Genomic DNA, 21,790 nt, shown 5'->3' with positions numbered 1-21,790 from the left:
TAAAAAAACCAACGAGTAAAATTTAATGGTAAATTTATTGCCGAATAGAAAAAAGTAAATAAATAGTTACCTCTTTGAGGTCTGGCAACAACGATTCATTATGATGGGAACGAAAGCCGGACACGACCTCCTCCACATGATCATCATTCCCTCTCCCATCGTAAGAATCAGGGACAACAGGCCTCTCCTAATACAAACGTTGTGCTAAGTATTTCATAAATAAAAAAAAAACGAAACAAGTTAAAAAATGTTATACCACACTGCTTTCCGGAATAAACGTGCTCGTGTTTGTGTCGTACGACTCGCCGAAAATGTAATTAAGGTTGAACAAATACATGGTGGAATCGAATATAAAGAAAAAACGAAGAGAATGTGAATCGTCTTCATTTTCCTCGTTTATAAAGGCCAAGCAGAATGCAAATTCACAGATCAACACGGGTCGTATAGGCCTATACGACCTGTATAGGGCTGATGCAATGTTACTTTCAATCACTTTATGTCACTGTTGACCGACAGAAAGTAACCTCGTACTTGATACAGATCATATAGGCCTATACGATCCATATAGGGTTTGCATGTGAACCCTATCTGTCAGAGTTGATAGACAACCTTTTACCAGTACGCATCGTACAGGCCTATACGATCCATATTAGGGTAAATTCAATTTCCAAGGTGGTTAAAGGCTCACATTGTCTTTACTTGGTGTGGATTGTGTTTGAATATGGATAAGATAAAGTAACAAAACCATTAAAGATGGGCTGGGCCTATTTTCTAAAGTCCACACGGAACAAAACCCAGCGGTGCCTCATCTATAGTTTCTCCTCCAGAATCAATCCGATTAAAGAAAGGGTTTTTTGTTCTCCAAGTTTCTCCAGAATCCATCTTGCTCGGTAACATTTTTTCCCCTAATTCATTTTATTCTGATTCTTCATAATCTAGATGTGAATTGTGTGAACAGTAGCTGTAATTCGATTGATATTAAGAAATCGATCACCTTTTATGGTTAACGAAGCATAATTTTGTGTTGCTCTGATCGCAGATTCTGTTCTTCAGAAATTCGCCTGCTTGTTTCTTCAATCAGACGAGTAAACATGGTATCTTTCTTCTTTATCTATCATATATGTTGGTTCTGATTCTGATTAGTATTATTATCATTATTGTTGTTGTGTTATGTAATTCCAAACATTGGAATTGGGGGGGGGGGGGGGGGATATTTTCGATTTTGATGGTAATTCGATATGACTTGTTTAATACTTGGTTGGTGGTATTGACATTCTGATTAGTCGCATACTTGTCTGCCATACAATATGAAATAGCTCCGCTTTGATTTTGAAGGCTTCTAACTCGTACAAGTACTAAAGATAGATAGATAGAATAAAATAACTATTTTCTTATGGGACGAGCGAGGTTTGTATTAAAAAGTACAATAGTTCCCTCTCCTTGCTTCTCCACCCAGGTTCAAGTAGCTTTATAAGCATCTCAGTTTTTAATGTTACAAACAAGTGTGGATCTTTTTTTGATTTAATACAAGTTTTCGGTTTGGACGCCAATAGGTGTTATGTGTGTGTATACAGGATCGTTCAATACATAAATGAATTTTAAGTAGAGAACTGCAACAAAACCATAAACATCCGGATCTATTGCTATAACTATGATGATAAGGCGGTTATGTAACTGCAGGCAACACTACATACGAGTGCTTATGCGGTCTTGTACTTTGTGTGTGTGTCATTGCTTGGGTTTTACTTTTACAAATGTAGATAAGTGTTTTCTTGCTAATAAGTTGTGTAGTATCATTTTCTTATTTCTTATCATCTTGTTGGATTAAATTAGTGTTTTCTTTGTGATTGCAGTATTTTGATGGTTATGGCTATCATGGAACATCCTTTGAGCAAACATATCGATGCTACCCTGCATCTTTTATTGATAAGGTTGGGAACTTTATTTTTGCTATTTATCTCTTATTCATTTGCAAAGATGATCTGTACCACTGTAGGGTGGGAAGCGCTATTTAGAAAGTTTGATCCCATCCTCCAAAATGTTAGGAGTTCAAATGGTCGATTGGTAAAAGTGAGATCCCGATTATTTACGAAAGTAATGGTTTAAATCAGATAGCTGGACAGTTGTTTAGGAATGAAGAGAATATGCATATCTCTTTTCATTATACAAAATTTGCTTATTTTCCTGATTCTGTTTGCAATAATATGGTTATATTTTATATTTTTTCTTTAAGCCATGTATGGCTTAATATATTATTATTCTAATTCTAAGTTTTGTTTTGTTTTGTTTCCTTTGTCGCAGCCCCAGTTAGAGAATGGTGATAAAAGTGAGTAGCATCCTACTATTATTTTTGTGTTTGCTCTATTTATTAAGTTAGTTACTGACAGATGTTTTTTTCTACAGTTATAATGCCACCTTCAGCCCTTGATCGCCTTGGTTAGTTTATAATTCTTTCTAAAAGCATACTTTAATATAATTATAACCTTTATATATATGATATGATGGTGACAACTAAACTTGTTTACAATAAATAGCTTCTCTTCAAATTGATTACCCAATGTTGTTTGAGCTACGGAATTCTGCTACCGAGCGAGTTTCACATTGTGGGGTTTTGGAGTTCATTGCAGAAGAAGGCATGATTTATATGCCTTATTGGGTACGCGTGCTTGCTTTTCTTTTCTGTTCTTTTTTTTTTTTTTTGTTAAAAGCTTGATCATTATTACTAAACAAATTCATCTAAATTTCCATATAGATGATGGAAAATTTGCTTTTGCAAGAAGGTGACATTGTGCGAGTGAAAAATGTGACACTCCCAAAGGGTACTTATGTTAAGTTACAGCCACACACAAAGGACTTTTTGGATATCTCCAACCCAAAAGCAATGTGAGTTTGGTCCATTCAATTGAGATAATAATATAAAATAAGTTGTGTAATTAATTATATAATAATGTGGGCATGGCATGCAGCCTAGAGACAACGTTGAGGAACTTCTCTTGCTTGACTACTGGAGATAGCATAATGGTGGCATATAACAAGAAGAAATATTACATAGATATAATTGAATCCAAACCTTCACACGCAATAAGTATAATTGAAACTGACTGTGAGGTGGACTTTGCTCCTCCTCTAGATTATAAGGAGCCTGAGAGAGTTGTCCCTTCAAGCAAGGCACCAGCGCAAGGTACGTTTGTTGTTACTCTATTGTATTATATCATGCCATACCAATATAGGATGACATTTGTTATGATAGGTGAGGAGGCTGCCCCAGTCGAGGAGCCAAAGTTCAACCCATTCACGGGATCAGGGAGAAGATTGGATGGTAAGCCTTTGAAGTACGAGCCACCACCTAAAGAAAAGAAACCTGCTGCTGCTGCTGCTGCTGGTGAGTCATCATCATCTACTTCACAAACAACATCTCGTCAATTACAAGGAAAGCTTGTGTTCGGTTCTGGTTCAAACCCCCAAAAGCAAAAGGTACAACTCCTCCTCTACAGCTTATATAAGTTTGATTTTGTTGTTTGAGTTTGTGAATTTAAAACAGGCCATATGCCATGGGCAAAGATTACTGAAATTTTACAAGGACTTGACATAATTAAAACTATGACCATCAACTTGGATGTGTTTGTTCATGACAAGTATGATTCTGTGAGATCTGCTTGGATGATCCGTCATACATTTCATTCTTCAGCTTAGAAAACTCCCATCTCTCCTGTCAAATGTTAGGTAAAGCAGTTTGGCTCATTTTTCTCGATATCGTACGGAAACACCATGTTTCTTTTTCAGTGTGTGAGATTTCCACCATGTTTCGTTTTCCTTTAGCTTTTGGGCTCATACATGGCATATCTCTATCCGACTTGAGTTGGAGCCTCATAAACGATCCAAGGAATAGAATGACTGCCCATTATCAAGATATACACAAAGAAAGATTAGTGTAATGAATATTTAACTTACCAACCCATGTATGTGTACATGACGTCCTTAGGCCTTGGGAGTATCATCAATAAAAGACAATTTATTTAAAACATCCATCCAACAGTAATAATACGTTAGGGTGCAAAAGGTGAGCTAGAGCGATATTTACTAGACAACAAATGATGTGTTAGTTATAGCATCTAAAAATGTCTACCCATTTGACAATACTCATAGTTCAAGGTAGGCGCATTAATTAAGAACGTTCGAAAGATTAAGAGTTACACATCACATGCCTCCTATGAAACATGGTATTGTACAATGGGTCAAAAATCATAATGGGATAGCCATACAACACAAGCAAATTTAGCAAGTGAGACTGCTCTTGACCCCAACCAAACCAAACCATATTAACATGTTTTTTATAGGTGCCCCTTTGGGCCGCATAACCGAGTCCAAACAGAAACCTTTTGATGTTTAGTTTTTACTATAAACATGGCCTAAGTTGATACATATTTTGCAGGAAGCTGCAGCTGGAAAAGAGAAGAAACAAGAGGAGGCCCCGAAGAAAGAAGAGAGCAAGTTCCAAGCCTTCACAGGGAAGAAATACTCGCTCAAGGGTTGAACTTTCTACTTGTTTTTATGTCTTTTGTACCTTTACTTTTCTAAAACTTTAAGAGTTGGCTGCTTTCTTATTTATTATGCAACTATTTAGTCTTTTTATATGTAAACTTGTGTTTATACATGTCTTATTATTATACTTTTGACGTTTTCTAGGAGTTCAACCATGAGTTGACCTCATGTGCACGCTTAAGTTTTTTATTGTAAAACTATCAAAATCTATTTATATTTATTTAATAAACATTATTTGTTGATATGATTTGTACATGTATGATCGTATGAAGTAGAAAAAATTATGCTAAGTTGTACGGCATCGCTATTTTTTAAGTTGCTTTCATCCAACGGTTTTATGTATTGTTTATACTTTATATGTCTCTTTAAATTTCTTAACCATGAATCGATCACTTGCAGTTATTGATTGCAAATAGGATAATCATGATTTCAAACCACCCTTGATTTCGAACATTCCATCGATCTTGCTCGATGGCATTGACCACTCTTGAACCATGTAGTTACAAGATATATCACTTTGCATTTCTCTTATCTCTTATCTTAACAGAAGGTATTGCAATGAGTTATTTAAGGTACATCTTAGCAATCAATGAGGCTGGTGATGGCTACATTATAATCCTAATACAATTTAAGGCTTTTGAAGGGTATAGTTCAAAATGACGCCCATCACCATGCGCGTACAAGATCAAACCAGAGCTTCCTGTATGGAGAAGTGAGTGTTTGTGGGTGATTTTGATGGAGAAGATGATGTAGAAGTGACTGGTGATAATGGTTTGAGGAGAAATACTTACGTAATAGCCTTGAATCGTGAGCAAAAGTGACTGAGAGTGACTTAAGTGCGTGTGGTCGGATGGAGATGTCAAATCAGTGAAAGGAGGTGTACGGGTACTATTTATAGGGTGAGAGGGGAGTTAAGTCGGTGCGCGAGTTGGCAGTGGTCGGATGGCCATCCGGTCGGATGTTCATCCGAGCGGATGTCCATTCGATCAGTTGTCCATTCGATCAGCCGAGTTGTGCGATTTAGTTTTTCAACTTTCTTTTCGTGTGTTAAGCGTTGCGTTGCATTTAATCGAGTTGCGAGTGTGCGTTGAGCGTATAAGCGTTGCGTTGAGATAACCACATAACATTAAACAAGTAATCACATAATTAACACACATAATAACTAAGATACATAAAAGTAAATCCGCGTTTCGAGTTTGCGTTGAGATTGCGTTGAGTTTGCGTTGCGATAGCGTTTAGTCTAAACAAGTAATCTAATATGCGATAAAATGCGTTTAAGTAGTAAGCGTTGTAAAGAGCGTTAAATGCGATAACTGCGTTTGGAATAGGCGTTGTAATAAGCGTTTGAAAACATAGTTTAAAATAGTTAACCCATAGCTATAATTGAGATCTCGGGAGTACAAGCGATACAAATGAAATGACGGTGACAAGTAGTGACCCGAAAAGTCTGGTTGTTACATTGGAGTACCCCCAAATAGGTAATTTTTTTGTATAATTTTTTTTTGTTTTATTTTTTATTAATTATTTGTTTATTTTTTTTAGCAAACAACCAAAGTAAAATCATCTTTTGGAACCGAATCCGAGAACTTTTTTCGGGCTCATGGGTAGGGGAGACGAATACCGGCCGACGAATTCAATATCGGGCAAGTGGACCGATATTAATAAGAAGTGTACATATTTTCAATCCGTTTACCAACGGGTAAAAGCCGGATGGAAAAGTGGCCACAAGGATGAGGACATTACACAAGCGGCCTTAACCAAGTATCAAGCTAGTCAAGGTAATTTCCCGTACTTAAAGTGTTGGCAAATTATTTGGAATAGCCCCAAATGGGCTGACGTCCCTACGAATACCGGGCGGTCGGCAAATAAAAGGTCGTCAAAGAGATCCAAAACCAACAAGTCGGGTGAACCCGAAACGCCAACCTCCGACGCTCGAAACACCGACGTAAACGATGATATTCTGGAGGAAGAGCTACCACGACCCGCCGGAAGAAGAAACAGTGCAAGATCGAAAAGGCCCGAGTCATCGTCGATGGGATCCAAAATGACTCAAGCATTTTCGGAGATAAACCGACGCCTTCAAGACATACACAAACTAGAGACTAAACGTATGAAAGAGAACCGGGAAGTGACCGAGATTATACGGGAAAGACAATGGGCTCATGACTTTGAATTCTACTCGAAAACGCACGACCACCTAACCGGAAAAGCGTTGAATATGACTTTGGCAAAAAGGAGCGAATCGTAAAAAATATAATCTTTGAGTTTTTTATTTTATTTTAATGTTTTTTTTATTTTATTGTAATATTTTTTTTATTTTAGTGTAATGTTTTTTAATTTAATGAAATGGTTTTTAGATTTATAAAGTTGGAAATTAATTATAAAAAATTGAAAATTAATAATTGAGTAATGATGAGGTAAAGGCTTTATGACTAAACACTCTAGTGATATAACGCCTCATAAAGCCCCTTTATGACGTGTGTTTAGGTTTTAGGTTCTTGGACACTTGTCAGTTGTCACTCTATAAAGTCTTCTTACACTTTTTACAATTAGAAACATTTGTAAAATAACTTAACATAAGGGTGAGCAAAAGGAAAAACCCGGCCATTACCCGACCCGAGAACCGATCAAACATAAAATACAGAACCGATTCACTACCCTAAATATAGGGTCGGTTCCGGTCCATAGGTCTAAGTCGGGTTTCACCATGAAAAGAACCGAGAACTGACTCGACCCGACCCTATTTTATATGAAAAATTGAAACCGATCTAAATATTTAGGTACTTGTGTTCAGGTCGGGTTGGGTATATTTTAAATTCGGTTCTCGATTATTTTTTATCCAGATCTAAACTTGCTCCCCCTAACTTAACCCACATATGACTTTAGGGGGTGTTTGGGATTGCTTCTAAAAAATGAGCTGTTAACTTATATAAAAGTAATAAGGGGGTGTTTGGCCTAGCTTTTATTTTTTGGTTTATGCTTATATTTTAAAGTAGCTTATAGCTTATTTTCTATCATTTGATAAGTTCTTTTTAAGTGTTTGGATTAGCTTATAGCTTATTTTCTATCATTCTTCAAATAAGCTTAAAAACCATATTCAAATAAGCTTATTCAAATTAGCTTATATAAGCTAATAAGCATAAGTTTAAAAAGCTAAAACAAACACCAAATGAAGCTTATTTTGTAAAAAAAAAAAAGCTAAAAAAGCTATAAGCTTTGTTAAAAAAACTAGGCCAAACACCCCCTAAATAAGTAATAAGTTATGAATCAGGGAGGACATTATTCTAGGGTTTAAGCGGCGGCGATGGCAATGTTGATGCAGCGATGGGGGACGACGGCGAAACGACTGCTGGTCCTGACGGCTGAGCAGCGGTGTGGTTTCTCATCATCATCGGCGCCTGTGTTGTGCGGTAGGGGGGATAAGAAGACGAAGAGGGGGAAGATTTTCAAAGGAAGCTACGGAAACTCCAGGCCCAAAAAGGAGAAGAAGATTCAACGAATCAAGGACAAGCTCGAGCTCCCCAGGTCTACTCCATGGCCTCTTCCTTTTAAACTTATTTGATCTCTTCCTCTTTTCTTTCTTGCTTCTTTCTTTCTTTGTCAAAAAAAAAAAAAAAATACTAATTAACTAATGTGCTTGCTTGCTACTGAATAATCCTTTCTTTATCCAGCTGTGCTTTCGATTTCTCTTTTATATTCAATCAGTCTCTTATAATTATTGTTGTTATGAACATAATTTACTTTGATTGACATCTAAAATTCAATCAGAAAATGCCAAACATTTTGGTTATTATCGGACCTAGTCGTTAGCTCAATTATTTTATATGTTCAACCGAAAATTGCTTAGGCATTTCAATAGCCAAAACATTCTATTTGGTTTTAAAAAGCAAGAAGCGAGGTCTAAAACCGCTTTGCAAAGTGCAAAGCACAAAAGCGTATGAATTTTTTTACTTATCTTATAGGTTTTTAGCATCCTTTACCCGAAGTATAACTATAAATAAGGTTTTTATCTACATGTGTAATCCAAAAACCCTATCGTACAACAGTTTGATGCATAAAAACACCCAAATTACAAGAGGCAAGTGCCCCAGCCTCAAAATTTCCCAAAAAAGGTGGTTTTTTCTTGCGCTACGCGTGCCTCGGCCTACACAAGGTTTGGTTGTGAGGTAGAACTGGACTGCACAACCCTATCATGCTGTTTGTTTATGTTGTATGGTTTGAATATAGAGGAAGAACCAAGAAATATGTTGAGATTTGCAAATTGTGACAAGTGCATAACATTAAAAAGGAAGGGCAAGTAAATATATAAAAAATATGGTGGTGGTTATCTATTTTGAGAGATATTTTGTGGAGTTATGTTGATGTGTCTTCTTGTAGAAAAGGCAAGGGAAATATGGGTAGAACTTAAGTCATTTTTGTTCGAAACCTAACTGGTAGGACCGTTTACATCTTTGTTTGGATATAGGACAATAGTAGGATCTAAGAGCAGTTGACTGAGAATGCTTGTAGGCGTTTTCATTTTCATTTTTCAAAACCGTGGTTGCAAGTCTGCAACTTAAACCGGTGGATATTTTGGGTGAATTCAATTGTGAAGAAGAGATTGTACTTGTGCTTTTGTACATTCCAAGGTTTATATTCCCTCCCACACATATGAATTTGTTGTTTAGTTTGTTAAGAATTTGCACTTTTACGTTGTTGTTTATTTATATATCTTTTATTCTAATTGGAAGATTAATGTTTATGTTTCACAACATAACCTAGAGGTGTACAACCGAACCGGATCTAGATTCGAAACCAATCAGAAACTGGTTTGGGTAAAACCAAACCGAACTGAGCCAAAACCAACGGAATAATTTTATTTCCAAAAACTGGTTTCTAATTCGAACCGGTTGTGACCTCTATTTTTTTTAAAAGTCAATCTGATTTGGCCCAAAAATCGGTTTTGTGCACCAACAGAAGAACAAAACGTAAGGATGAGAAGTGAACATTATTATTCATAAACTCAACAGGTGGAAGGGCCGAGTAGCTAATTGTACACAAGGCATGTAGAGCCAAATAAGGGTGAGATTGCTCGTTTGACATCATCTTGTCATTTGATGTAACATTACATCCTATGACTTATTATTAGACCGAACAAACACAGATGTTGTTACGACATTGTTGCCATAATCACCTTCTTGTATAGTAGTAAAGAATAAGGGTCCTCATTCTGAACATTTTAGTGGAATAATTTAACTTATAGCATGTGAAACTTTATTCACAAAAGATTTACCAGGTTATGAGTTACAAGTTTATACACACACACATGGAATAGAAGAAGCCACACCACCACCCTTGGTGCACAAGACTCATGTCCTGCTGCACGTCTTTTTCATTGTGTTCCTAGTTTTCTTGTTGGATAGTTTTCCTTGTGGCTATAAAATTGTTTTGATTATGAATGAAATGTTGAATTAAGTCTCTAAATTCTCTTTTCTTTTGGCCAACGATCATCAAAATCACAAACAGTACAAGCTTGGTTTAGTTTCACATACATAACTAGCAATGCTAAGTGAACCCGTATAGCTTACCCCTAAAGAGAAACGAAAAAACATTTCAAAATCAATTTTTAATGTTATAGACGAACTAACATAGGATCACCGTAAGACTACAATGCCTTGTTAAGAGAAACATTGTAGGACATGCAAAAACTAACCCAAGTGTCATAGCCCTACGAGATACCAACCTTCTAATTTCATTGTAACAATATAGTCAAGCGATATGAAATGTTTAAAAATTTGTATTGTAAGAAACTTGAAGACACACTTTACCAAAAGACAAAAACCATAAGTTTATCTTTTAAGTTCACCAAAAGTTAAGTAAACCATTATATATCTTTGTGTTCATGTGGCAATCTCTCTTTCATTAAACTCCTTGCTTATGTTCTATCATCTCACAACTTCTTAAAAACCAATATTTTGTTAACAAACCATTTTTTTCTTTTTTGAAAATAGTGATCAACAAATTAAAAATAACTTATCCACCCACTCGAAAAATAAAATAATCTTCTCTAAAGTCAGCATGTTATCCATGTACGCCAACCTTTGTGAATATTCTTTTCTTCCAAATGAGGGTTTCCCTGGTTATTTGATATTCATATTTATCCATTAAAAATATCAACATCAAGTATTCTATGTTTAGAGAGATTTTTAAAAAAAATAATATAATTACACTTTTAATCTAAAATTATTTTAGTTTTTTATTTTTAACCCCAAAGCTTTTTATCTATGTCAATTTAACCTAAAAACTTTTTTACTTTCGACTTTGGTATCCTATACTTTTCATATTTCGCAAAAAATTGTTTTACGTTTTGTTCTAAATTTTGCTAGTTAACACGACATAACGTTCATGTGTGGTTCAACATTTTTACGTTTTGTTTTACGCTTTGTCTAAATTTTGCGAGTTAGCATTACGCAACGTGCGTGTGTGGTTCAACGTCTTTATGGTAGTCTATTTTTTCCCGTTTGATTGGTTTATCGTGACGCACAGGTCCTAAATCGACTTAGTTATTATTTTCTATGTTTTATGTTTCGGTCTAATTTCTCCGCATTAACATGTCGCAACTTCAGTGTTGGTGGTCGCTAGCGGTGTTGTGGCCTTGGTGCTATTTGTCATTACTCCCACATCGCAACGCTGGGTGCTTAATACTAGTTATTATTAATTTAGGTTTAGGTTTTGTTTATGCTTGGCAAAACGTCCAAACTAACTTAAAACACTTAACGTTGGGTTATTATGGGTGTTTACACAAACATTTTGGTCATTCTGGATCATGAGTAATTTTTAAGGGTCAACCTACATAGAACTGGAAACAAGTAACTTGAGAACTGTCAGAATTATTAAGAGTTTATGTGAAAAATTGCTTTCTTCAATATGCCTCCTGATGCTTCTCATCTAACATCATCATAGGAACATCATCTCACCTTGCATATTAACGCCATCATCCTTAAGCCACATTAACACCACATTAACGCCACGTCTCCCTTTTTCCACCTCATTTTTTTCATCTCCAAACCAACCCTCACCATTTCAAATCATTTTTTTCCAAACCTTTTTTAAATAATATATAAAATAAATAATAAGAGAAGAGAGAAAGAGAGAGAAAGAGAGAGAAAGAGAAAGAGTGGGGATGATCATGAATGTCATCTTCATTCTAGATGGATTTCCCTATGCGCAGCACTGTCACCTCATCATCTCATCCCTATTGAATGCATACCGCCTATGGCCTAACGGGCCACTGGAAGCAGTAGCGGATCTAGAAGAGAATTTCAGGGGCATCCTATTTTTTTTTTACTTACAGCCGACCCTGTGTTGTTATCATAAAAATATTTTTAACAAAAAGAATTAACAACTTATTAATAATATAAAGTACATCTAATACTTAACAAAATATAAATAAACGTCAAATTGATCAACTTTATAAAGACCTACCTATTCAAACCCGAACCAAATTGACCAACTCTATAAAGACCTATTTGGACCGTACCAATTTTTGTAAAACATGTTCTGAACCAAACTAGAGTTAATAGCAAAAATAGTCTCTGAGGTTTGCTCACTTTTGCCACTTTAGTCCAAAATCCAAATTTTTTAAATCTGGGTCCCTGAGGTTTGCATTTTGTTGTCATTTTAGTCCAAATTTCAAAAAAGTCTAATTTTGACAGATTTCTTACTGAATTTTGTCTTCTTCCTCATTTCTCATAAGGGCAAAATTGTCATTATATATTATTATAAACTGATTTATATTAATAAAAATAAAAAAAGCCCCAAACAACTATAAAAACCCTAATCAATTTTGTCTTTCACTCTCACCTTTCCCCATCATCTTTCATCAGACCACCATTTTCAACCGATGGCAGCATCAAATCGCCACTTCGTCACACCACAATACCGCTTCATCTCCGGCGAACTAAACAATTCCGTCACATCTGATCCAATGTTCGAATTCGAACTTAACGAATCAGACGTCTGGAACAACGTCTCCATCTCACTGGAGTTACGTAAACCGGTGCCGTCTCCACGGATCTCAAAGAGATCTTCGTCTGTTGCTGTAAACCGGAAACCGGTCGGAGGAACTCCGACGTCGGTGCCGGTGAGTGTGCCGGACTGGTCAAAGAAACTGAAAGAGTATTATACGGAGAATCGGAGGAGAGATAGTGACGATGATGATTTGGATGATGATTATAACTCCGGTGAAGAGTGGGGGAAGGTGAGAGTGAGGAAGAAGATGATGGGGGAAGGTGAGAGTGAAAGACATAATTGATTAGGGTTTTTAAAGTTGTTTGAGGCTTTTTTTTTCATTTTTATTATTATTATTTTTTTTTATTGAGGAAGAACGCAAAATTCAGTAAGAAATCTGACAAAATTAGACTTTTTTGAAATTTGGATTAAAATGGCAACAAAATGCAAAACTCAAGGACCCAAATTTAGAAAATTTGAATTTTGGACTAAAGTGGCAAAAGTGAGCAAATCTCAGGTACCATTTTGGCTATTAACTCCCCAAACTAAAATGACCACTTCTTAAACTACCCTTTACCCAGCCGTTTTGCCAATTATAGTTTTGCTCATGGCATGTGACATATTTGCACCTTCATATTATTGTGTTCATGCATTGTGTTTATGATCATGTGGAGGTGCTGAACTGGTGATGATGGTACAGAGTATAATTGGAGATGCCCAACGGCATGCAAAATTCTAATCGTACAAAGCTGTAATCGAAAGCTTTCATGATCATAAGTATACACATCAAATGTCAAACTTAAAAAAAAAAAAAAAACAAGTTTTGAAAAGAATAAGCATGGAACCAGCACCACCACCTTGTCTAAGGAATTATTTACACATCATCACTGGTCAGGAGCAGCTACTCGCTCAGTTAATGCTTGACCTGCACATGTGTAACAACTTTTTCATGTAACCAAGGAACATAATAATAACCAAACTAAAGAAACAACAAGAATAAGATAGTGAGTGCAAATTCGAGTAATCTTAGCTTAGCCAAGAAGGAATATTGATTAGCAAGCCATTACAATATAAGGAAACTAAAGACTCAAAATACTCATCATAAGTTGATAACAAAAACCCTTGACCCTAACATAGTAGTCGAAGGAAGGCACCAGACGCAAAGGGTGAGCAGGGCGCACAATACTAACATGAATTTTAGCAGTTTTAGACTGCTTCTAGGTCCTTTTTAGATGTTTCAGGCAGGTTTTTTGGCCGGAATTTGCGCATGTGTTATGCGCCTTTGATTGCTATGGACCCTAGCATCCTATTGATATTAGAAGACTTCCTAGACCCAACATAAACCCTTTGCTTAGCCAACTGGTAATCTTGATTAGCAAACTAATCAATATTACTAAGCCCCTTACCCCCCTTGAATTTAGCGCCAGATCGTATGAAATAGGGCCCATTCTTCAAACATGGGTGTAAAAGAAAATTGCATGTGGGTCAACACAAATTAGAAAGCTTGTAGATTTGACTCAGATTATACACCAGCCCCGCCCGTTTTGCCAGGCTTACTATCAAATCAAACACCCAATAGATTGTATTAAATGTTCCAAATACCACCTGTATGATCATCAGATACAACCTAAAAGAAGTGTGATGGCAGATAAGGATGTGACAAGTCCATATGGTTTTAAGGTAAAAAAAAAAAATGATCACTAGAAACAAAGAGCAAAAAACATACACCATAGACATATATGCATTCTTTCTAAATTAATAAAGAATGAGAACTCACCAGGGGAGAGAAACAAGAAAGCTACTTCACGTAGATGATGTCATCATCGTCCTCGTCATCCCAGTCTTCATTTGGATCAGATGGATTTTCCACCGTCTCCTTGTCACTCTTAATCTTATCTAATATAGCAATCACCTAAATATACAAATCAATTAGCATGTTGGCCTCATATCACATGTTGACAGTTTCACCACTGATTTTAAACAATAAACTTGATGTCCCTCTTAGGCCTTCAAAACTAGTATGAATTAGGTTTCAATTTTTAGCCTACTATTCCGGAACAGAAAGGCATGTTCTTGAAGGATTAATAGAAAAGGGACAAACAAATGAACCAGGTTGTCCGTTGTTCTCTTTCTATTGCAATGAAGCATTAGGTCGTATTAGAGGTGGAAAAATGACAGTTGAATTGGTCATTTGGTTGTGTATTGAACGATCTTATATAACACACGCACACACACACAGAGAGATTTATGCAGTGAGTTCAAATGAGAAGCACTAAAAAGTTACTGTAAATGATTAGTAGTATAGAAATCAATGAATAATAAAATATGTTTTGGTGCATAAGTGAAATTTGTGTTGAAAATGAAAAAAGATGTTACCCTGCTTCCTCTCTCTAAAGATTCATCTTGGATAAAGCGTATCTCAGGAGTGAGGCGTAATTTCATACGCTTGCCTAGTTGGCCACGCACATATTTGGCTTTCGACTTCAGCCCAGAAAGGGCTACCTCCTTTCCTCTTTCATCACCAAAAACAGATACATATACCTTAACCACCTACAAACAAACAAATAACCATTATATTATATCTAATAATAATAATTTGGGGAAATTAACCTAACTAACCCTTGTTACCCTACCTGTAAATCGGAGGAGACTTCAACATCGCTGATGGTGGTAACAGACGAGAGATAGCGGTCAGCACCAAGGGCAGCCTCGGGCAGGATAGCGTACTGTAGAACCTGGTCGGTCAGCAGCATATCAGAAAGCTCTCTCTGTATCTGCTTCGCCACCATTTTCACCCTCCTCTCCTTCGCCATACAAATTACATTATTTCTCACACCCATACCTAATTTCCCCGCTGGGAACCCAGTCGACCTCGACCATCTTACGCTGCTTCTCGGCCAACTACAGTAGCAGTAATGATTGATAGTGGTCAGGGTCGTCGTCATTTTCTCCGGGAGAGAGAGAGAGAGAGAAAGGATAGGAGGAACCAAAGGAAAGGAGAACCAAAATCTCTTGGTTGGGCCCAAAGTTATATAATTCTTTTAACTCTTGGTTGGCGGCTCGGTTTGATTCATTACACTTTATCAACACTAGCGAAAATATAAAACTCAAAAAATCCAGTTATCATATGATCAAAACCATATCAACACATTTTATATTAGTTGAAACTTCTAATAATTATCGATGTTCCGTCGAAATCGACAATCAATGTTGCTAGACGGTATAGTGACACTCTCTCTAGCTTAAGATATATAAACCATACGCTATACTGCTACCGGATTTGTTCAAACGATATTGGTTCGTTTCGTAAAGGTAAAACAAAATCATTGTTTTAGATAGATATCGACACGTTGCAATGTAATACTTGAAATTTTATAAAGTATTGTATCTCAAGAGATATAATAGAAAAAAATATGTTTAAAATTAACTAATATAATAAAGTAATAAAAACAATAACTAGAAAAGTTATAACAGTACAAAAGTATTGGATTAGGATGAAATACAAAGGAAAAATAAATAAGAAGTGTAATCAGGATTTTGGTCCATTGATCTAAGATTTTAAGTGTTGAGATTAGTTTTAAAGAAAATAAGATAATGTAAGTGTATAAAAGGAATCCTAGATTGATTTAATTTCTCTCTCCACATGCAAAGCAAATGTCAATTCCCCCAATCAATTTAAAACGTACATAACTTTCTCATATGACATTTTTTAAAAAAAAGTTCACCATAATAACAAACGTTTTTTATCTTTAATATGAGTATGATATTGCTAAAATAAAATAAAGAATTTCATTTTTACTGGTTTTTTTTTTTTTTTTTTTTTTTTTTGCATTATGTTAAAGGTTCAGATCATTGTGTCTTTTAATTGGGTTTTGTTCATTATGTTTTTACTAGGACTTCTATACACTGTGTTATTATCAAAACTTATAACACAACGTTAATTTGGGTTCAGGCCACTACGTTTTTATCAAAACTTATAACACAGTTTATGACACAATAAAGATTGTGTTATATTTGGGTACTCTATATATTGTGTTACAGGTTCTGGTCATTGTGTTTATTCTGCTATCCATTGTGTTTTAATCTGTTGTTCATTGTGTATTAGTCTGTTGTCTATTGTGTTTTAGTTTGTTGTCCATTGTGTCTTTTATTTGATCTCACTTATTGTGTCTTTTATCTATCGTCATTAATTGTGTTTTTAGTCTACTTTCCATTGTGTTTTTAGTTTAATACCCATTGTGTTTTTGTTTGTTGTCTATTGTGTCTTTTATTTGATCTCACTTATTGTGTCTTTTATCAGTTGTCATCAATTGAGTTTTTAGTCTACTTTCCATTGTGTTTTTATTTTGATACTCATTGTGTTTTACGTTATGTCCATTGTGTGTTTTATCTGTTGTCATCGGTTGTGTTTTTGGTCTACTTTCCATTGTGTTTTTAGTTTGATACTCATTGTGTTTTATGTTATGTCCATTGTGTAATACGCAACTGGGTTTTCTCATTGTGTTTTACGTTATGTTCATTGTGTAATACGCAATGTCCATTATGTAATACGCAATTGGGTTTTCGAATTTTTTTTTCTAAATACAACAATGTGGTACACATATTAAAGATAAAAAATACTCGATTTTATGATATAATTTAAAAAAAATGACGTAAAAAAAGTTATGGACGTTTAGAAAACAAGGGGGAATAGCATGTGACTTGCATGTGCATCATCTTTTTATTCTCTTTGACAAAATTACCCTTTCCACTTGATTTCTTTGTCACTTTATAGTGGTTTCTTACACTTCTTATTTTTATACTCCTTTGTAGAATAACTCAACCCAGACAATATTAAGTTAGACATTTTAATAATTGATCATGGTTAGTAATGTTAGATGGAAATGACATAATAAGAGATTAAAAAAATGTAAAAGAAAACCCAAGATTGGTCCTTATTTTGGTGATGCATCATCTTTGTTTACCATGGTAAACATTTGGTGACAATCAGTGTTATGATGCTTTGAGCGATTTGTTTTCGTCTCACTCCGATGTTTCCGCCATCGGTTGGGGTGTGATACCTGATTATGAAGCCCCAGATAATGGAAAATGGTGTCATGATGACAGTGGTTCAGACAATGAAGATAAAAAGATGAAGGGGTTTGTGTATATAAGAAGTAAAAGGTTAATCAAGATAGAAATGAACAGGAAGGTTCACAAAAGAAAAAGAGAAAGAGAGCGAAAAAGAAGGTTTTCAAAGAAGAAGAAGAAGAAGAAGAAGAGGTGGTTGTATATATTACAACAGAGAAAGATAAGTCGGACGATGAAAAAACAAAAAGCGATGACTATGTTTTAACTATTCGTGATCCACATCCACTGAGTGGTAAGATTGCTTAGGAGAAAAAGAAACTAATTGAAGAAGAACAGGATGAAACGTACAAGCCTGAAGAAGAAGTACCCAAGAAAACCAGGAAATACATGGGCCGGAAAAAGAGTACAGTTAGTGAAAGCAGTGTAAAGAATACTGGATCTCCACAAGTAAAGAAATAGAAGAAGAAATCTGGCTTGCAGTTAAGAGATGAAGAAGATGTTACTACTGAGAATGTTGGGGTTGCTGATCTAGTAGGTTAAGGATTAGAAAAAGTGAATGAACTAGCAGTTGTTGAGCCAATGGAAGTCAAAACTGAAGATGTTCGGATAAAGAAAGGTTCTCAACCTGTTGAAGAAGAAACGGTTTATTTAGAGGCGCCAATAAATATTCACATCAAGACACCTACTTCAATGCCTACGCAAACACCATCACCATCAGAATCAAAGAAACCTGATCAAGTAGGTCCATCATCATCAAGGCAAGAATTTCCTACACCTGTTCTTGAGTCATTATGAGATGTGGATTATGATTACTTTGAAGAACCTAATAATGAAAAGATCTTGGAGTTGCAAGACAAAGTAGCCAACCTGACAGTGATTGTAGAAAGTCCGGTGACAGAGAATCTACGGAACCAGAATGACGAATAATAAGTCAAAATAAATGAACATGAAAAGCGTCATCATGTACTGTCACACCCCAACCGCGTAAAGCAACAAACCGCGGCGGAAACGTCGGGGAGTGTCATAACAGAATCATTGTTTCACAACACATAGATTGAAGTTTCGTTTTATTGAATTAAGTTTATTACATTGTCTCGAATATTGAAAACAAAACATGAACACATTGTCCTTCATTGTTATTAAGTCACTAAGGCCTCGTCCATCCCTATGTGAGCAGGCATCATAATCATCATCAAACATCATCAAACTATGGTACCTGAAACATATGTGAAAATATGTCAGCATAAAAATGCCGGCGAGTACATAGGTTTTGTGAGTGTGTCAGATTCATGGCCTTGAGTTCATATTGCAATACCTCGTCCAACTGCGAGAGTTGTCGAGCATATACCTTGAAAACAAAAGAGTTTGATATTGCAGTATGTTTCTATCAATCTTTACAAGTTGATATATGTGTAAACCCAAAACCATTGTAGCCATGAATCTTAACTAAAAACATTTGTCTTTTGTAAACCAAGTAGTAAATTGTCGTTGAAAGTAAACATTGTATGGTTTATATCTTTAAGTAAACCTTGTAGTGTAACTTCGTTTGAAAACATTTGTCCAAATGATCTAGATAACGCAATGACATGTAATGTGTTAAAAGCACTTATATATAGGAAGTACCAGCGGCGTATCCACCATGCTTTTATCATATTACACCTGCCCCGTTACCTAATCACTTACCATAACCCAATCATTCAATAGTTCAATTAGTTCCAATCATTCAAATAATTCATAATAGTTCACATAGTTCAGATAGTTCCAGTGGTTCAAGTAGTTCAAATAGTTCTCATAGATCAATAGTTCCAGTGGTTCAATAGTTCACATAGTTCAATAGTTCCAGTGGTTCATGTTTAAATAGTGAAAACTAACTTTTGGTCGTTTTATTGAATACATTCAAACCTGTGTGACTCGTCGTAATCGTTCAACTCGTATTAACAAACCACCAAAGGGTAAGTTAACAATTATCAGGTTCTGTCGTTGCCCACATTACCCCCATAACCATGGTGAAAGTCCGATAACGGGATTTGTCTTATCCTATGGTATCATAATATCCTATGGTACCATAACGTACTACTGGTCGGCTTAAAAATAGTTAATGAATGTCATTCAATGTCTTTCGACCAACGCCCCAACAAGTTCATTGATATTATAGAAATCATTACGTTTAATATAAACCATAGCATTTGTTTCGAAAGCTCGAAAATCGTTTAGCACATATGAATCACCCCAAAACATTCGAAAACGGTAAAAGAGGGGAACTATGTACTCACATTGAATGCAAAGTATCCTCGATTAAATGAACTTAACAAAGCTCGGGAAAACCAAGGAAATCAAGTGGTACCTAGTATTCGGATCGCTAAGTTAATAAATCGACACCTAAATCGGGAGATCGGGTAGAATGAGGTCTCGTAAACCAAATGAGTATTGGAACTCATATGATATGGTTTAACAAAGCCTACATTCTAAATCGGAACCTATCCTAAGTGCTTACGACCCGTTACGACCCGTTAAGGTAGTCTATGCTACTTTAACGCGTCGTTCGCGCGAAAGCGCGTTCGAGACGCCTAACTAGTCCTATGACATGTATTATATGCCCTAACATGTTTAAATATGTTGCATAATCAGTTTAAGTGGCAAAGATTAAGTTACATATGCTTAAAATCAAATTATGCATGAAAAAGGCATTTTGGTCATTTACCTAAGGCATATAAACTACCTATCATACAACTAATTAAACTAACAGACCATAAGGTATAACCTCGGAAATTTATTCCCTATACAACTATGGTCACAAAATATGCTTGGTCGGATCCTAACGATCGACCAAACGGGTCGGGTTCGAAAGTCTAAGCGGTTGTCAAGACCGCTTGACTTACGACCCTATGCAAGCACTAGACTAAAAGTGACGAGTTAAACATGTTAAAACATGTTTAACTAAGTTAGAAAACAGGTTTTGTCACACCCCCAAAATCCACCTGCGGAGAACCACCGTTTGGAGGCGTGACATGACCAGGATCAAGCCACCAATAATATTGAACATATAAGTAATTAGTAAACGTAAATGTATGTCAACCCTCAATATGAAAGGTGTTCAAATAACATAGTTTAAGTAGCGGAAGCATAGCATAAAATCCAATGTAATGATTAAGTTTTCAACTGTCATAAGTGTTTATCAAAGCATCCACGATCCATGTCCACAACGACTGTGCCTCCCGTGCAAGCTCCATGAGTACCTAAGGTGCTGCAAGGCATGTAACAGAGAGTCAACAACTAGTTGAGCGAGTTCACAGTGGTTATTCAGTGTTCGTGATAGTATAGTAAGTCGTATTTTCGTTTAGTAATCCATGTATCGTATGCATTTGTATCACAGCCCTCTAGGCATGTGCGAAGATTAGTGGGAGTTTCCCAAGTATTCTAGACTAGGTATATTTGTATCGCAGCCCACCCGGCATGTGTGCGAAGTTTAGTGTATGGTTCGCAGCCATTCTAGGCATGTGTGCGAAGATTAGTTCTATTATCGCAGCCATTCCCGGCGTGTGTGCGAAGAGACGTATTTGTATCACTAGTCTAGCAGTATTTATCAATAACCTTCCTCTCCCGAGGCCTAAAGTACGTAATTCCGATAATGTCTTAAGTACAAGAAATCTTCCAACCCATTCCCGACCCTGGGAATCCCATGCCTTGGTAAGAGTGTGAACTCACCTTGGTTTTGCTCGGCAGATACACAGAAAAGTTCAATTAAGCTATATGGTGGTCAACCACGTCCTACCATGGTTACCATACAAGTTAGGTTCGTATCCAAGTAGTGCACGTATGTTCTACACGTATTGTACACAGTAACGATCATAGCATACACGTATAATCATGGCAGTTCAACAACAACACAGTCACGTAAACAAAGTCCAAGTATGCGGCCCAAATGGTTGGACTCGTAACAGTGTATAAGTCCAACAGTGTGCATGTGTTCGTGGCCTCGAGTCGAGACTAGAGATCTCGAGTCGAGACAGTGCGGTCTCGAGTTGCAGTCCTGGAGTTCTCGAGTCGCAACAAAGGAGGTCTCGAGTCATGCATGTACTAGCCGAGACTAGACGGTCTCGAGTCGCAACCGGACCCGCAACCGTGGTCTCGAGTTGTGCTGATTGTGTCGGTGTTGTGGTCTCGAGTCGAGACAGTGAGTTCTCGACTC

The 21,790-nt window shown here is 36.3% G+C and overlaps 4 protein-coding genes across 4 annotated transcripts; 3 read left to right on the top strand and 1 right to left on the bottom strand.

The window, feature by feature from the left end:
• Positions 1-738: 738 nt before the first annotated feature.
• Positions 739-4,784, top strand: LOC110885043 (ubiquitin recognition factor in ER-associated degradation protein 1). The gene is made up of 10 exons (XM_022132741.2): positions 739-890; positions 1,040-1,094; positions 1,854-1,931; positions 2,302-2,326; positions 2,404-2,436; positions 2,535-2,656; positions 2,753-2,883; positions 2,967-3,181; positions 3,251-3,474; positions 4,433-4,784. Exons 1-10 carry the CDS (start codon positions 754-756, stop codon positions 4,532-4,534), a joined length of 1,122 nt encoding a protein of 373 aa, XP_021988433.1. The 5' UTR covers positions 739-753; the 3' UTR covers positions 4,535-4,784.
• Positions 4,785-7,790: 3,006 nt separating this feature from the next.
• LOC110885044 (30S ribosomal protein S31, mitochondrial) lies at positions 7,791-8,257 on the top strand. Its single transcript, XM_022132742.2, has one exon. It carries the CDS (start codon positions 7,847-7,849, stop codon positions 8,102-8,104), a length of 258 nt encoding a protein of 85 aa, XP_021988434.1. The 5' UTR covers positions 7,791-7,846; the 3' UTR covers positions 8,105-8,257.
• Positions 8,258-12,424: 4,167 nt separating this feature from the next.
• On the top strand, positions 12,425-12,835 carry LOC110881764. Its single transcript, XM_022129927.2, has one exon. It carries the CDS (start codon positions 12,425-12,427, stop codon positions 12,833-12,835), a length of 411 nt encoding a protein of 136 aa, XP_021985619.1.
• A 400-nt stretch (positions 12,836-13,235) lies between these two features.
• Positions 13,236-15,677, bottom strand: LOC110885045 (probable ribosome-binding factor A, chloroplastic). The gene is made up of 4 exons (XM_022132743.2): positions 15,165-15,677; positions 14,908-15,081; positions 14,309-14,443; positions 13,236-13,456 (listed from the first exon to the last, which is right to left on the bottom strand). The coding sequence occupies exons 1-3, from the start codon at positions 15,474-15,476 to the stop codon at positions 14,330-14,332; spliced, it is 600 nt and encodes a 199-aa protein (XP_021988435.1). The 5' UTR covers positions 15,477-15,677; the 3' UTR covers positions 13,236-13,456; positions 14,309-14,329.
• Between the last annotated feature and the right edge of the window lie 6,113 nt (positions 15,678-21,790).

The sequence above is a fragment of the Helianthus annuus genome, chromosome 10 (assembly GCF_002127325.2).
Source record: "Helianthus annuus cultivar XRQ/B chromosome 10, HanXRQr2.0-SUNRISE, whole genome shotgun sequence".
NCBI classification, from domain to species: Eukaryota; Viridiplantae; Streptophyta; class Magnoliopsida; order Asterales; family Asteraceae; genus Helianthus; species Helianthus annuus.
The sequence above is the reverse complement of the archived record's forward strand: the minus strand, read 5'-3'. Positions and strand labels throughout refer to the sequence as shown.